This window comes from Leptosomus discolor, chromosome 10, assembly GCF_034619465.1.
Source record: "Leptosomus discolor isolate bLepDis1 chromosome 10, bLepDis1.hap2, whole genome shotgun sequence".
Lineage (NCBI taxonomy): Eukaryota > Metazoa > Chordata > Aves > Leptosomiformes > Leptosomidae > Leptosomus > Leptosomus discolor.
In genome coordinates, this window is record NC_141400.1 from 12032432 (window position 1) to 12048415 (window position 15984).

The 15984-nt window shown below is 50.1% G+C and overlaps 2 protein-coding genes across 2 annotated transcripts in view; one reads left to right on the plus strand and one right to left on the minus strand.

The window, feature by feature from the left end:
• Positions 1 to 8523: 8523 nt before the first annotated feature.
• LOC147414797 (pancreatic secretory trypsin inhibitor-like) lies at positions 8524 to 13537 on the minus strand. The gene is made up of 4 exons (XM_086470837.1): positions 13483 to 13537; positions 11991 to 12031; positions 11263 to 11375; positions 8524 to 8605 (listed from the first exon to the last, which is right to left on the minus strand). The coding sequence occupies exons 1-4, from the start codon at positions 13535 to 13537 to the stop codon at positions 8524 to 8526; spliced, it is 291 nt and encodes a 96-aa protein (XP_086326963.1).
• Positions 13536 to 15984, plus strand: part of LOC147414798 (uncharacterized) — a 57332-nt gene continuing 54883 nt past the window's right edge. The window contains exon 1 of the mRNA XM_086470838.1: positions 13536 to 13824. Within this exon, the coding sequence (XP_086326964.1) occupies positions 13536 to 13824 (289 nt within the window). The remainder of the gene's footprint in view (positions 13825 to 15984) is intronic.

Consider the following 15984-nt stretch of genomic DNA (forward strand, 5'->3'; position numbering starts at 1 on the left):
TTAAATTTCATTGATTTTTCTAAAGAATTATTTCTCCCTTGATAGTCTAGAAATAAAACCTCTTGCCCTGACTGGCGCAACAACCTCACAATTTCTATCTATTGACAAGGCAGTTTTCACACTCTGTCTCAACATGGGCAAGCTATTCTTCAACATGCTCAATCAGAGAAAGAGAAAATTACATTTATGCACCTCCTGCCGCTTCCCGTTACATTTCACCTCCTGGCTTTCCAGGGGCAGGTGTTTGTGCAAGATCTCATCTACAGGCTGGCCAGTGAGTTACCCAGCATCAGGTTTTCACAGGAACATCTCCTCTCGATGTGGGCAATGCCCAATTAGGCATATTGCCAAGCTGCAAGTTTGCAGCGATATTTTTAGTCTTCCTCTGAGGTTCTTCTTTGTCTCTAGCCTTATCTTGTCTGAAGCAGAACAGCTTGCGTGGCTCCTCTTTGTGCCCCAGACTGATTCCTGGCTCATTTCTCAAGGTGCAGCCACATGCATGCAAAGCAAGCGAGGACATGGAGTTCCAGTGACCCTTTTTCACAGAGAGCACATGTGAGGCTGGTGGGCTGGACTCAAGGGCTTGCTTGAAGGATTCCCCAAACTCAAATGCTTTGAATAGCAGCAGCAGAGTGTGGAAGCTGTCGTGATGACCCTGCAGGTGTATGACAGCAGGTTTGCTGGGCTGCCTGAAGATAATGTGACAAAGGTGCTATCTTCCAGCTTCCACTTTGGTTAGGACCTTTCTGGCCATTACATATATATTAGATGCCATTATATATATGGGTCAGAATTTTGGATGAGGAAGCCTTCATGGGTTTCAGAATCACAACTGCACTGTTTCCAGCACATACAATCTCCAGCTGCAGTCCTTGAAGACCCAGCTCTGGAGATCATTTCCTTTGTTTCCATTTCAGTGGGTCATCCCAGCAGTGTTTTCCAGGAGAAAGTGAGAATTACGAACTTTGATTAGCCACGAGATCCTGAAAGTGATGCACTGTGCCACTTGTGGAGGCTGTAAATACCATCTACTGCCCCCATTAACAGGAAATCCTTTGCATGGGAAACTGCTTCTGTTGTTGGGACAGGTTACTGGGGGTGACTTTGCTCTCATGATCCTTATTTCTGAGAGTGGTAGTTCAACTATGCAACTCTAAATATATGTTTCCTTGTCCAGATGTCCTATTTAGGCTAAAGCCTGCACTTTGCCTGTAAGAGAGCTGGAAAAACGCAGACTTGCCTTTGCAGTCGATTAGCTGCCTTCAAGGCAGGAATTGTCTTTAAAAGGAGTTAGATCAGGATAGGGAACATACGTCAGAGCTGGAACCAGAAGATGCTTGTCTGTCCCGGTGCCTATAGAGGTGAATTGAACTTTTCCTAATTGTTTTTTTGGGAAGTTAATTGTAACCAGATAGCTGCTTTCCTTTGCCAAGAATTTGGGGATATTTGTGACTCTGGAGTAAGAAGGAACAGCAGAAACAATGAGGCACTCATTATGACCAAACCAGTTTATGTTCAATCTTTCAAACAGTTTTTCCAGAGAAAGACATTGACCTTGATCTCTATCTTAGCTTATTTGCTAGACTCATCTCTCTTGCACTATCAGGCAAACTGGAAAGCTCAAGTATGTTAGTGACTGTTTCTGAGCACCAAAAGTAGAAACTCTTGTTGAATTGGATGGCTGAGCTAAAGGCACTGGGGTGGTCAGTGGCCAGGGAAGGGTAAGAGGGCAGAAAGGCGGGCTCTGTCCTAGGCTGTTACTTGGTTTGCTTTAAGACACCGTAACCTGGTCTGCATGTTCCCTGGAGTTTTCCAGACAGGGTGAACCTGTGTGCTGTCCCCTAAAACATCCTGTCCACAGCAGCAGGACAAGACCTATGCTCCCCTCCTGCCCTGCACTTCATCCACTCAGGTTCTGCTGCCAGCTGGAAGACAGGAGCTAAGCCCTGGTGCAGATGTTTTGCTTTAACGCTATGTTGCCACTGGCTGGCAGCGATGCAGGTGCAGTGTCCCGAACCACCCAGGAAGGCCAGTGGAGGCCAGGAGAGTCACATCTCATCAGCCCCTTACTCTTGGCAATGTGCACTGAGCAATCCCTTTGGTTAACAAATTCCTGTGTGCTTGTGGCCAGGAGCGGAGTGAGGAAAGAGGAGTAACTCCTGCCCAAGCGCCGGGGCAGCCAGAAATACTTTCAGCCCAATAGCAGCTGCAGCTACCTGTAGTGTCTTGCTGGGGCCAGATCCAGAGCCCTGCCATACCCACTGGTTTTGGGACACTTTGAATCAGGCGTTTGTGCCATCTCACTGCTGCATGTGTTAGCTTGTCTCCTGCCTTTGAGCCAGCATGCGGCCTTCGGTGCAAGGGCTGTGGGATGCCTTTCTCTGCCCCAGCCATGCCTTGCCTAGTCCTACCTTGGCTCCTTCTTCCCCACCATGTTTCAGGCCTTGATGGGCCCAACTTGAGGCAACCTGGCTTTCACTTTCAGGACTTGGCATCCTACCACTGGAGTTAAATGCCATCTGTGCCCGTGAGGACATTGGTGGGGCCACAGTGCCCCAGAACGTGCTACAGGGTGTACAGGGAAGGCTGCTGTTTCCCTTCCCCCGTATGGATGCTGACTTCAGAAAAGAGGGCTGGTAGGGGGTCTCTGATTAATGCATCAGATCTTGGACCCTGAGAATAATGCCACCTGCAAGCTGGACACTTGCACTGACCTAATGTCTTTGTGGCTTCAAGCCACATTAGCACCATCTACCAGCAAAGGAGAGCTTCCCAGCACTTGGTGAAGCAAGTGTGGGGGTGGATCTTCACATCGTTTCATGCCAGGGTGTGCCGGGAAGGACCTGACTTTCTCCCAGAAGCCAGCAGCCCCTATTGGGGTTTAAACAGCACGCGTGATTTTTCTACTTATGGCATCCTTTCACAACTAGCAAAGCGCTTCAGTTTTTTGGAAAGAGCCTGCAATCTGCAATGCAGCCCCACTGAGCCGTGCTACAACAACAGGTTATTGTTCTGGTGTAGGTGAAGGACAGGACCTCTGCCTGGGAGCTTTCCAGGAGTTGTGCTGCTTAGCTGGAAGGAAGCAGAACTTCTCAGCATTGAATCTACCCACAGTGCTAGTGCCGACTGCAGCGCCGGGAGGTCTCTGACAGCGTGCAGAGTGTGAGGAACCCAGCTTCACGTGCCAGCACCGTGTGAAGCTGGCACTTCCAGCCCCTCCTGTCCCTTGCTGTAAGCGGAGTGTGCCTGGTGCAGGATCAAGGCCAGAAAACTAGTGTAGAAACATTGGCAGGGCTGTCTCACTGTCTGCTCTGGCTGCAGAGCGCTTTGGATGCTCCCGACTACTGGAAGCTTACTATCTTTTGATAGAGATAAATTCAAAATATTACTGCCATTTGACTTGTTTGTAACAGCTCAGAAACATTAGAAAGCAAAAGCTGAGATCTTGCTTCAAATTTGCAGCTCTAGTTGTGGCTCTTTGCTCTGTGTCTGTGGTTATCATGGTGCTTTCAGCCTGCCAGTGAGAAGTGTCTACTCTCTTATTTAGTGATGATCCTGCTACAGCCCTGCTAAGCCCTATGCACAGTCTGTATCGGTACAGAGCCACTTCCAGCTCATTCCCATACATTTGCCAAGGACAGCTTTTCCCCTAGGTGGCCTGAGCTGTGGTTTAGATCAAAGGAAATTTGCAGTTTAAAAGCATCCTTCCATTTCAGTGAGACTTCTGCTTTGCAGAGAGTTAACACTATCATTTCCTGCTCGGGTGGGACCAATCGGCATTTCCTTCTCTGGCCTCAGGCTTGGCAGCCTAACCCTCTAATATAGCGGTGCTGCTGCGCTGTGCTGGGCAACCGTCTCTCCGCAATGATAAAACTGTTTGCATTTGCTGGCACTCGGCTGAAGTGTTTACATAGGTCTGGAGCACAGACCTGACCTGTAAAGGAGAGCAGGCTCCGGACCTCTGCTCTGCATGGGGACACTGCTGTCAGCACCCTTTGCAAAAGGCCAGATCCAGGAGGTGGCACGTGGCAGCATCATAGCACATGCAGAGCCTTTCGCTGGCAGCAGGTGGGTTCCCATGGGGTGTCTGCAAAGGGAAGCTCTCTTTGCCAACCAGGCAAACTGGGTTTAATTCAGCTCCCCTCCCTCCCTGAAAGTCTCCTGGGACTGAACACACCCCATGGAAAATGACCTCCAGCAGCTGCAGCAAATCCGAGAAAGGCTCTGCTTATTTCTAGACTCGAAAAACAAATCTGATTTTGGCTAAAATAGAAGCCTTCTTAGCAGAGAAAGGCTGGGCAAGGCTGCGGTGGGCAAAGGCAGTGCCAATGCTGCTTCTTCCAAACAGGCCTGAAAACAGGAATGTTTTAAAACTACCAGAAATCCAGAGCTTCTTCTCAGCTGCAGCCTTGCATGTCACTAAAGTCCCTTGGTCCAGTTCTAACCCTGATTTTGGAGTTTGCTAACATGACATTATAAAGTCAAATACCTCCAGCAATGGAAATAGATATTCCCTCCCAGATGGGAGTTTCAGTAAAGTGTTCCAGGAGGTGGAGGAGGAAGGGCTTCCCCAGCTAAATTTTACCAGAACTTTTATTGGCAGAAAAGTCTTAGTTCTAAAGAAACATGGTTTGCTAATCAGTAAATGCTCCCCTGGGCCATCTGTCCTCCTCTGTCTGGTTTTCATCACTCTTCTTGTCGGTACTCAGGGCTGCTTTGGAGGCACTGAGCAGGATATGACCCTGCTTTGAAAAGCTTCCACCTAAACAGCAAATCCTGGCAGAGGGGTTCGGGAGAGATGCCCCCAGATGGCAGGAGGAGGGAGAGGAGGGTGCGAGGGGTAGCTGCCAGTTGCAAACCACCTACTCCTCCCATAGAAGTGCTGGTGCTCCCCAGGGCAGGCAGGCTGGGAGCTGGCACGGAGATGGGCCGTGTGGGTATCCTGCTCTCTGCGGAGCCCCGGCTGCCGCATCTGGCAAGGGTTTTTTTGGCATTTCCCCCTTCGTCATTCAAACACTTGTTATTCAGCATGGAGGTGATTCTCTTCCTCTCCTCTGCTCTGGTGAGACCCCACCTGCAGTGCTGCGTCCAGCTCTGGGGCCCCCAGCACAAGACATGGACCTGCTCGAGTGGGTCCAGAGGAGGCCATGAAGATGCTCATGGGGCTGGAGCACCTCCCCTGTGAGGATGGGCTGAGAGAGTTGGGGGTGTTCAGCCTGGAGATGAGAAGGCTCCAGGGGAGACCTTACAGCGGCCTTCCAGTGCTGAAAGGGGGCCTGCAGGAAAGGTGGGGAAGGACTCTTTATCAGGGAGGGGTAACAGGTTTAAACTGAAAGAGGGGACATTTAGGTTAGACATTAGGAAGAAGTTCTTTACTGTGAGGGTGGTGAGACACTGGAGCAGGTTGCCCGGAAAGGCTGCAGATGCCCCCTCCCTGGCAGTGTTCAAGGCCAGGCTGGACGGGGCTTGGAGCAACCTGGTCTAGTGGAAGGTGTCCCTGCCCATGGCAGGGGGGTTGGACTACATGATCTTTAGGGTCCCTTCCAACCCAAACCATTCTATGTTTCTATGATTCTATTCTGAGCAGTGCTGAGGTGGGCGAGGCACTGTGTTGTCCCATGCTTGTGCTTTCCCAGGCAGTACACGCTGACCCCTCTCTGTTTGTACCTTCCTCTGGGGTCCTCCTCACCCACCATGTGCTACAAACCCCTTGGTCTTTCTCACTGCCCTGGCTGAACCCTCCGGGAGCAGCCAGAAGGGAAGGAGGAGGGAGGCAGACTGTTGAGCCCCGCCTGTGTTTTGGTGAGTCCTGTTTTTCCCCAGTTGCATCATTTAAAATGAGTTCAGGGCTCTCCCAAACACGCACCAGCAGAAACACTGCCCTTGGAAGGTGGCCTGAAAGGCTGCAGCTATTTAGACAGACAAAGAAATGAAAAATTGAAGCCATTACCCTTCCTCCCATCCCTCTCCCTTTTGCCTATCCCTGCCAGCTTGCCAGCATTGGAAACAGCATCATGGAGACACGGGGAAGCAAACTGGTGTCTCAGAAAAGTCACGCTGGCTGCTGGCAGGATGGCTCCAGGCTCTGCTGGTGATCCAGTGGCAGAGGAGCAGCTGAGATGAAGTGCTCCCCTCCTCAGCTTCAGGGAAGGATCTTTATGGGGGCAGAAGACTGGCTTTTGAGGATGAGTCTCCTATAAATAAAACTAAACCCAGTCTAGGAGACAGCAAAACACCTTTGCACCTGCTAAAGCTTCCTCAGATTTGCACTGATTTGTTCAAGCCAAAACTGGAATATGGACAGGAACTGTTCTCTCCTGGAAACTTGCTGCTGGTTGTGCTTGATGTGTCCCTGCTGTACAGTACCTACAGGGTGGCCCTTGCCCTGCTGCTTCCCATAATCTCAAGCCTGATATGAACCTTGCTGTGGCATGGATGCAGCTGACATTTAGCAGGAATGCTAGTTCACATCACAACAGTGCCTGGGGAGATGCAGCCCGCACTCAACCATCCAGCTGATGTGACCTGCTGTTTTGCAAGCTCAGTCAGCACCTCACTTCATTGAAGAAATGCTCTTGGCTAACACTGGGTGATGTTTCCCAGAAATGGCATGGGCAGGAAAGATGTTTTGCTTGGCAGAAGCTGGCCTCAGTGCAATGTCTCTGCATTCTCCTGGGAGGAAGAAACCAACTTGGATGAGTTTGGAGCTAAGCTGGTTTTAGCCACGCCACAAAGTCCAAGAGCAGTGAGCGAACGGCGTGAGAAGGCTCAGTCTCCCCTCCTGCCAGCCTCACTTGCAGAGACCTCTCCAGGTAAAAGCTGTGCTCTGTTCCTCGTGATGCAGCAGAATCAGAAATATCCCAGCTGCAGGAGGAGTACTTCCAGGATCCCCCTTGTGCAAAGATGTCAAGGCAATTTACAGTCCCAAGCCTATGTGGGGCTGCCACCTTTAGTGCATTAATTTTACATATGGGCAAAGTGAGTTGTTTCTCGTCTCTCCCTTGACCGCAGACAGACTTGTTGGCAGATCTGGGAAGAGGAGCCTGTGCTGCCCTCCCTCCCAGCTGCATCTGGTTGCATATGGAATTTCAAGCGAGCGCTAGAGCTTTCTCTCAGCCTGATCATGCATTTGTGTTGTGTTGCAGCCACTTCTTCAAGGAACACGAAGAGAACTCAAACACATCTTTCCAACCAAAGTTCAGGATTTGCTAAGAACAAAGCATTTGCTTTGCCCAGAATACAAACAGCCATTTACTCAAGGGCTGTAATTCACGGGGGAACCCCAAGAAGGCTCGACCCCCAGCCCCGACCGCTCTGTCCCTGGCTGTTTTGGGTTAACCCGTTACAGGCCGGTGGCACAAGCAGCCCAGCTCTCCGGGGATCAGCCAGCAGGGCTATGCCAGAGCCAGGCAGACACGGCCCTCCGGCACAGGACCTGCGGGCAGACCCCCCCCCCGGGGCCACTCGTGTCCTTGCAGCCCTCCCCAGGCAGAGCACGAACGTCCCTGCAAACCTGCCCGTGGGTCTCCCGAGGTGGGGGGCGGTGTGTGTGTGTGTGAGGGACAGGGACGTGGCTGAGCGCTTCGGTTTCCAGCCTCACGGCAGGGCGGGAGGGAGCGGCACCGCCACCCCGCCGCTCCCCCGCCTGCCCCGGCCGAGCCCCCCGCCCCGCCGCCGCCTCCCGCCAGCTGCGGGCTCCAGCTGCGGGCTCCGCTCCGGCAACGCCACCGGCTCCGGCGGAGCAACAGCGGCCTCCAGTGCCGAAACCTCCTCCCTTTCTCCACCCAGGGACCCGCACCCCGCGTCCCGCTGCGCCCGGGCGCCGCATCTGCGACCCCCGCCCCCCCGCCCCGCCAGCCCGCAGCCCTCCATGGGGCGCCAGCACCAAGGCCACTGGAGGAAAAAACCAAAGATTTTTTTTTTGCCTGGGAAAATGGAGCTCTTTTGTTTGTTTGTTTGTTTGTTTGTTTTCGGGGGCACTGGGTAGCTGTGACCTGCAGGATGAGTCTGGTGGTGGTGGTGGCTCTCGGTGCACATGGGCTGTGTGATGGGGCACTGGCATAGGGACAAGGCTGGAGACAGGTCAGCATGGAGATGACTTGTTGGACTCTCCCTCCCGGCAAAGACCCGGGAGTAAGGGCTTTAATGCCCTGTATTTGACAAAAGTAATTGCAAGTCATGAGAATGCTGAAATCTCTTGGATGCTTGGACGCTGGAAGTAAGGAAAGGAAAACAAAATTATTGATGCAAAAAAGAGCCTCCTTTATCCCAGAGCCTGTCTCTCTCCTTGGGCATGCCCTAGCCTTATGCCTGGGGCTCTGTTAGTAATTTTCTCACAGCTCTTTATGGACATTACAAAACAAACCATATTTTTCAGGAAGGTATTCTAAATGTCGGGGAAAGGGGTCTGCTGTGTGTGTATAAGAAATCCCAGTGCAAGACATGTCAATGCTTCCATTTTATTAGGAGTTTGTATAGGCAAGGGGCAGCTTTGTGCTATCTTCTCCAGAATGGTTGCGCCTTTTACTTTTGAGTGGAGCCGAAGTGTCCAGAGGGCTTTTGGCACATTCCCCTGTTCTTTATGCGCACATTAGTGCTTCTTTGCCTGGAAGAGACGTTAAAAATGCTAGAGGATGCCTTCAGGTCCCTGATACACAGAAGAGCCTGGCTCAGAGGACAAAGAAAGGAAGGAAAATACTTCGTAATTTAAGTGTTATTCACAGTAAGTAAGGCCACATATTCTTGACAGGGAGTTCAGGGTTACTATGGACAAGTGTTAATTAATTCCAATAAGCTCAAGAGCTGGCGCTTCCTGACACCTCCTAGCAGAATAATTCACCTCTGTGCTGCAGGACACCACTAAGACACCTCTAATGCCTGTCTGGCTGCAGATGATAAAGGTTATGACATTGTTTTGTGGGTTTTTACAGACAAATGCCTGCCATTGTTGTCTTGCTTGGGCTTGGGCCTGCTCCCAGCCTCCCCTTCTGATTGCTTCTGCAGCAAAAGTGAGGAAAATACTAAAAAGGCACCTGCAAAAAAAAAATGTTATTATTTTTTGCCCAGTAGTGGACCTAATTACTCTGAATTGTTCCATTTTCATGTAGAATTATGATGTTCTCCTCTTTGAAAAGACAAACCCTTTTCTCGGGTGCATAGAGAAATGCTAGTAAAATTATTTTCAAGCTGATCTGTGTTCTGTAAAAAGCATTTTGCATGCTTGTCGCAGTGAAGTGACTGAAGGCAACAAGTGAGACACCACTGCTGCAGGGACCCACCAGATGCTCTTGCAGTAGTTATTCCCAGACTCCTTGCAGGCCTCCAGCTCATGTCAGACTGTCTGCACACACAAAACTGCAAATGACACTTCATCCTGCCTCTCAGCTACCTGACTTTTCCTCACGGACCAAAGCTTTATAGACGAGGACACTCCGTTTATCTCTCCCCTGAGACATTTGGCACCAGGCAGCTTCAAAGGTCTGGTGCCTGGCCCAGATCGGCCTGAGCAGGAGACCAAATGGCTGTCGTTCCTAACCCCAAAACTTCTTTTCTTGGGAACATTACAGGGGAGGTTCAAGGCTCAGGGCTTTGACCCACAGAAGCAGCACATTTCCAGTTGCAGCTGCTGAGAGCTTGCACAAACGGGAGTTTCAAGAAGACCAGGGAGACAGTGCTTGTCAACACAAGGTGGGTGCCAGCACCAGCTTCTCATCCGTCCCTTCCCTCCCCTGATTCCTGGCCAACCCTGGATACACCACTGGCTCAGTCTTTGTCTTTTTTGTACCCCAGACATTCCTTGTTGTGACCACTGAGGTCTCCCATCCCCTCCAAAGCTGTGCTCTGCACCAGGGGACATAGCATCCCTGATGCCACTTTGCTCCCCGCCTAGCTGGCTTTGAAACCTTCCTCGCTCTCTTTACCCAGCTCTTGGTTCATGGCCAAAGCCCTAACGATGTTGTGTCTGACGAACCTCCCACCCCCATCTGTTGCACGATACAGCAACAGCTGGTGCTGGGCTGCTGGCTTCCAGCATGGTCATTACCGCCCTGCCATGCGTGCTGGGTCATTAACCGTGGCGCCTTCGTTCAGGAGATCCCACTCGGCATGTCACCGCCTGACTGCATTGTCTTCAGCCTTAAAATGTAAAACCAGCATTTGAACAGGCCAGGAGCACGATATGGGGCAGCAGCCTGGGTTAATGAAGGAAACAGGGGACAAACAGACCAACAATTCTTATCCAGGCTCTTTTTCCTGGTGATCTAGACTCTGTTCCTTGTTACTGCAGAGTTAGCTGGGAGGCAATGCTCCTAAAAGCAGAATTTGCCTCCAGAAGTCCATTCATCCAGGGACAGAAAAGCTGGAATTTGAGCTTCTGTTAGAGATATCTCTGCTGATGGCAGATGGGCACATGAGCCTGATCACCGAAAATCCCTGCCTCCACGAGGTAAAGTCAAGGGTGAAGTTCCCTGAGCCCCACAGACTGGGGCATCTGGCTACAGATAAGACTCAATCTTCCCAACAGAGATTTTTGAACCAGCTAATAGCATTGAGTTGGAAGTAATTCCTTCACTTGTCTGACACAGAGCACTTCCAATGTACAAATATACTTGAAATTATCTAGGGTCCAAGCCAGATGAAATGAATCAAGTCTTGCCAGAGACGTTGCTAGCATTTAGACTTGGCCTTCTGCTAAGACAGCGCAATCTGGCACTAGCACAGATTAAATATAAGGCTCATTCTTAAAAATACCCAGAGCAAATTGTATCCTTTCATATGCAGAGAAGACAGAAAGCAGAGCTCAGCTATAAACTGCTGGGGTGAAAAACCTTAGTTTTTCCTCAGCCACCACACATCTGAGGTCACCTGGAAAAATATTTTTCTGCCTGCGTGCTAGATCTGGGCAGACTTTGAGGACTTTGCCATTTATCTGAGTTCCTGGGCACCCGCCAGCACAGTCCAAGCAATTGCTGCAGCTTGACATCTGCAGGTGTGGGGAGATTTTGGCTGTGTGATCCCTGCTTGTGGGCAGCTTGTGTGCTGTGAGCCGCACACAACGGACCTATTTCGCAGACGGAGTCCACATGCTCAGAGCAGCGGGTGCAGCATCTGCGCAGGAGGCCAGATTCGTGCCAGATGTGCTGGGCTCACTGCCCACGCTCCGCCCAGCTGCATGCAAACAGCTTTCTTTCTAGGAAATCCCAGACATACGTAGTAGCTCTCATCTGTGTGATATTTAGACTTGTGGGAGGTCCAGATACTCACAGGTTCTGAAAGCACAGCATGCACTCATTGCTGTATAGGTGGTTGTCCATGCCACAGACAGGGTCAAAGATCTTTGTACAACCTTTTCTTAGGTCATAGTAGCGACAATCTGCCTGGAGACACAGAAGGGTAATGCTGAAAATATAAAACATGCTTTCAGTTTACCAAAGGAGCTTTACATTCACAGGGAGGTGCATGTTTTCTGTATCTTGATAACCCATCCCAGCTTGCTCAGAGCTTTGATGTGAACTCCCAGAAACACTGGACCGCCTGTCACCATGCAGTCCTTTGGCCTGCTGAACTCCACCTGGCACTGCTGCACACCCTTAGGAGTAACAATATTGAGTAATGCTCATGTTTGATCATGTTCTTCCCAGTTTTTATTTTTATGCCACAAAAATACTTGCCCTCTCACTTGCAAGCCAGAGAGTAAGGGGAGCTCTGATCTTTGGCAAGTAACACCAATATTCAGCTCTTTATTATTTTCACTTTTCCTCCACTGAGTGTGGGTGGGGAAATGCAGTGGAAACCAGTACCATCACTGGGATTTTGCTGTGGCACAGCAGGTGGAAGGAGGTTCCCAGGCACTAGTATCTTTGGGCTGCCAACCCAGCAACTCACTATGCTTCACTGTGTTTAGCAACACTGGCTACCCAGGGTGTGTGTTAGTGCTGTCTCACTAAAAATGGGCATATCCTTGTGCTACACAAAAATATAGGAGCCTTCACCTCTATTCCTTCGTCAGCAGCTCCATCCGTCTCAGTGTTTCCTAGAGAAAGAGTGAAGAAAGAGAGAGAGGATACCTTAGCACCCATCATTCAGGCTGGTTTCAGGGGAGGGCCTAGTAAAGATGCTTTAGTCTGAGGACTGTGTATCTTCACTTAAACACCATTGTCCCAGCAAACAATTTCTTCCCTTGGATCTCCTCCACTTTGCAGCCAGGTCCCTCCCTGCTGCATCTGCCTCTTTCCTGTGCCAGAAACACTGTGACGGTGCAAGGCCCTGTCAAGGCCAGATGCACTTCTAGTGGCTTTCCTGCCAGCTGCCAGGGAGCAAAGGTGGCTTTCGTTATCTCTTACCACATGTTCATTGGTAACTGAGAAAATCCTGCTGATGCTGGAATAAATCCAGGGTGATTACCACAAGGAAGCAGAGCAAAAGACAAGTTGCTGAAGATCTCTACTAGAAGGAGAAATGGTTGGACCCTGAGGTCTCACACCAAAACTAGCGGGAGCAAGCTGTGACATTGGTGGGCTTCTCCATGGAGAAGCTGGCCCTAAGCTGACAGCTGGGATCTCAGGAGTGGACATGCAGTGGGTGCATTTTGAAAAACAAACGGAATTTGTTTGGGAAAAGGCAGTACTGAGAAGAAGACCTTGGGTTGCTTATAGATCCAGAAGTCATCTACACGAAGATTTAGACTGCATCTCTATTAACAACCAGTGTGGCCCAATAGCAGTGAGTCTGTAGAGTGAAAAGGTTTGGTGCTGAGGACCTGAGAGCCAGATTGTTTAATGTTTCAGGGATTTTACTTTGGACTAGCACCAGTGCAGACCAGGAGCTGTAGCTCACTACACACTCAGTTCATCTGAAATGAGTCCAGATTTTGTGCTCAGACAGCTCTGCAAGGGCAACCGCCACACAGTAAATAAGGTGACAGAGGACTTGTTTCAGAAGCACCCTCCTGTTCTGAATGAACCCACTAACGCAGAAATCCCTGGTGAGCAGGACCTGAAGAGCAGCAACAGCTCATCCTCTCATCCCTCTACACCATATGGGATTTCAAAAACACAGTTGGCTTGAACGTTGACTTTCGTAGTGAGAGCTGCATTTTCCCTTGTGTAGATGCTTTTCTTGTTTTGTTGGGTTTGCTTTTTAAAACCAGAATAGCACCTATTCGCTCTAAAAGAATCGCACTGTCCTAGAAATCACCAGTTCCAGGCCAAATCCTAGCCTTGAAGGAAGAGTGTCAGCCCAGCAGGCCTGCTCATTTTTGGGAGCAGGTGCCAGGCACCCTTTTAAAGCCTTTGCTTTAGGCTTGCTCACAGACCACTGGTTTAAGGTACATCAGCCATTGCAGCATTCTCCAGTGTTCCTTGCCCAGGGCCACAGCAAGGTCCCAGCACCAGCTAGCCTGTTCCAGGCTCACCTTCCCGCACAACAGACCTGGGAGCTTTAGCAGGGAGAGGAAATGGCTCCTAAGCAAAATGTTGCACTCACCTTGGTAGCAGCAGAGTGCCAAGGAGAGGAGCAGGAAAACACCAGTTGCCTTCATGGTCAAGGTGATACTTTACTGGGGACAGCAAAGTGGAAATGGGACACTCCGCAGGCTTTCAGAGATCCCTCCTCTGGCAGTCTATGCTGGGACCTTATACCTTTCCCCGTCTCTGGCACCACCCTGCACTGCCAGCTCCACCCTGCAGTCTCGTGATGGCAACGTTCAACATATGGGAACAACACCAGGTGGCAAAGGATCATTGGTGTGCGCAAGGATGAAAGGCTCTCTAAAGCCAATGGAAGTAACGAGCCTTATTGCTGGCAAGGACTGGAGCCGCATCTCAGGTGTGGGAGACAGCCTTGGGTCGGCACTGCGAGCTGGGAAAAAGGGATTTAGTACAAGAAGCAGACTGCAGAAACGGGCAGGATGGCAAGGGAAATACATGTGTTAGCACAAGCAGTGTGGCTTTGATTAACGACCCTGCCACTGCCACTTGCAGGCCTCTGGGTGAAGATGGCTTTGGTACACCCATGCCTCTCCTGGCGTGATCTGCAGAGCAGAGCTGGGGTGTCACAGCTCCCCTTTGCTCCCCAGACAGATAGGGACAGCAGCAAGAACTGCCAGAGAGCAGAGAGCTTGGATGTGCCTTGGGCTCGCTCGTGGCTGCACATTCAGTGCTGTTATTTTGACTGCACATCTCTGGTTGCAGGCAGGCAGCTGAAACGAGCTCGTTGGGTCGGATGCTGCTCCCTTCCCCTCCCCCCACCTGCAGTTTGGAGTAAACTCTGGGGATTTCCTACATTTACTCCACCAATGGTGCATTGCAGAGAGTGGATCAGTCCCTTGGGTATTAGAGGGATTAATTAATGTTTCTAAAGCACTTTGATATCTCAGCCATAAATCACTGGAGAAGTGCAAAGCAAATTATTACTAATGGGGGCTTATGACTCAAAGACAGATTTTTAATTAGCTGAACAGGAAAAAGTCAATGCCAAGAGCAATTCAAGGAGCTGTTTGTGAGACAGAAATCTCGGCTCAATCAGCAGCTGCTCCACTGTCCAAGGGAGACCCCAGTCCAAATGTGGCTCTGGAGGATGCTTTCGCCTGCTGTAAACATCCCTTGTGAGTTTGCTTCGGTGGTGATGGAGAGTTTCCTCGCTCCCGTCTGGGGTGCCCTGCAACATAAGGCTGAGAGAACTGCTCTTCATGGCATGTGTTATTTTATTAACTCAGAGAGTAAAGCTGGCTTTGGGTATGACCTGCTCAGCAGCTGTGAACAGCTGGGCTGGGTGTTAGTGGACCTCTGTGGGCAAGCAACAGTCCTTTAGTGTGCCTGGGGCAAAGGTTCATGTGGTGTTATCACCCTCTGAGGAGCAAGGGAGGGACGTATGGTCATTTTTTATAGCTGAAAGAGGTTCATCTTGATCTAACAGTGTCCCCTGTTACTTCTCCAACACACCTGCCAGGTTTGCAGTGTGAGTAAAGCCAATAGGTGCCCATAGGTGCTTTGGTCTCACTTCCCAAATCTGGAAGGAGACTTAGCAAGGGCATTGACGGTTATACACCAGGGCAACTGAGGAAAAGATTTTCCTCTTCAATCTGTAACACATGTAAATAAGGCAGTGCTGAAAAGAGTTTCTGTGATTACCCTTATTTGGGATGTGCCCACTCCTGGTAAAACACATTTGCACATTTTTCAGTTTAGAGATCCTTGCTGTAGCCAGGAGATGTGATAGTTTTGATTGTCCAGAAACAGAAACATCTTTCCTCAGATTCCTTGGAAACATCCAGGCACATTTCCAAACTTGAGTTTGATGGGTAAGTCCTCAGTGTTTACGAGAGCTGCTCTGCAGATGGCAACTGTGTTGGCTCCTGGGACATTTCAAGTGTGTGTAACGCCGTGGTTTTACCCTTTCCTTCCTCTACGACTCAGAGCCATCGAAGCAGAGACAGGCTGCTGACCTCCCCCTGCCTCCTGGACACTTCTCTCTTTATCCTCTTATTGCTTAGGCTCCTGATAGCTTTGCACTGACTTAATTTCATGTTTGTAACCCCTCCCAGACCTGTATGAGATTAAGTACTTTACTACTGAAGCAGGTTGAAGGAACTCCAGATTATGCAATACAATGGACTGAACTTGATTATTCCACAACAAATTGAGCCAAACCAAGGGCAGTTGCCTCTGCCAAAAGAAGAATCCAACATAGGCTGCTAACGCTGCTTCAGCTGAACAGCAGTCACACTAGGTTTTTAATGCAGTTTCTCCATTAGCAATTGCCCTTCCTTTCCAAGTGTCTCTACTGACATCTGTGTGTTTATGAGATGCTTTCAAAAATGTGGGATTTCAGGGCTCCTCTCTTGTGATTGACATCTGTTCTATATCCTTCAGGAAAATCAAACAGAAATGCTTGCGGCTTATTTGACTGGGGAGGAATGAAAAAGAGCTGCGAACTGCTATTGCGCTGGGTGCTCCTGGTAGAAAGAGCAGGAGATGTCTTCAGCAG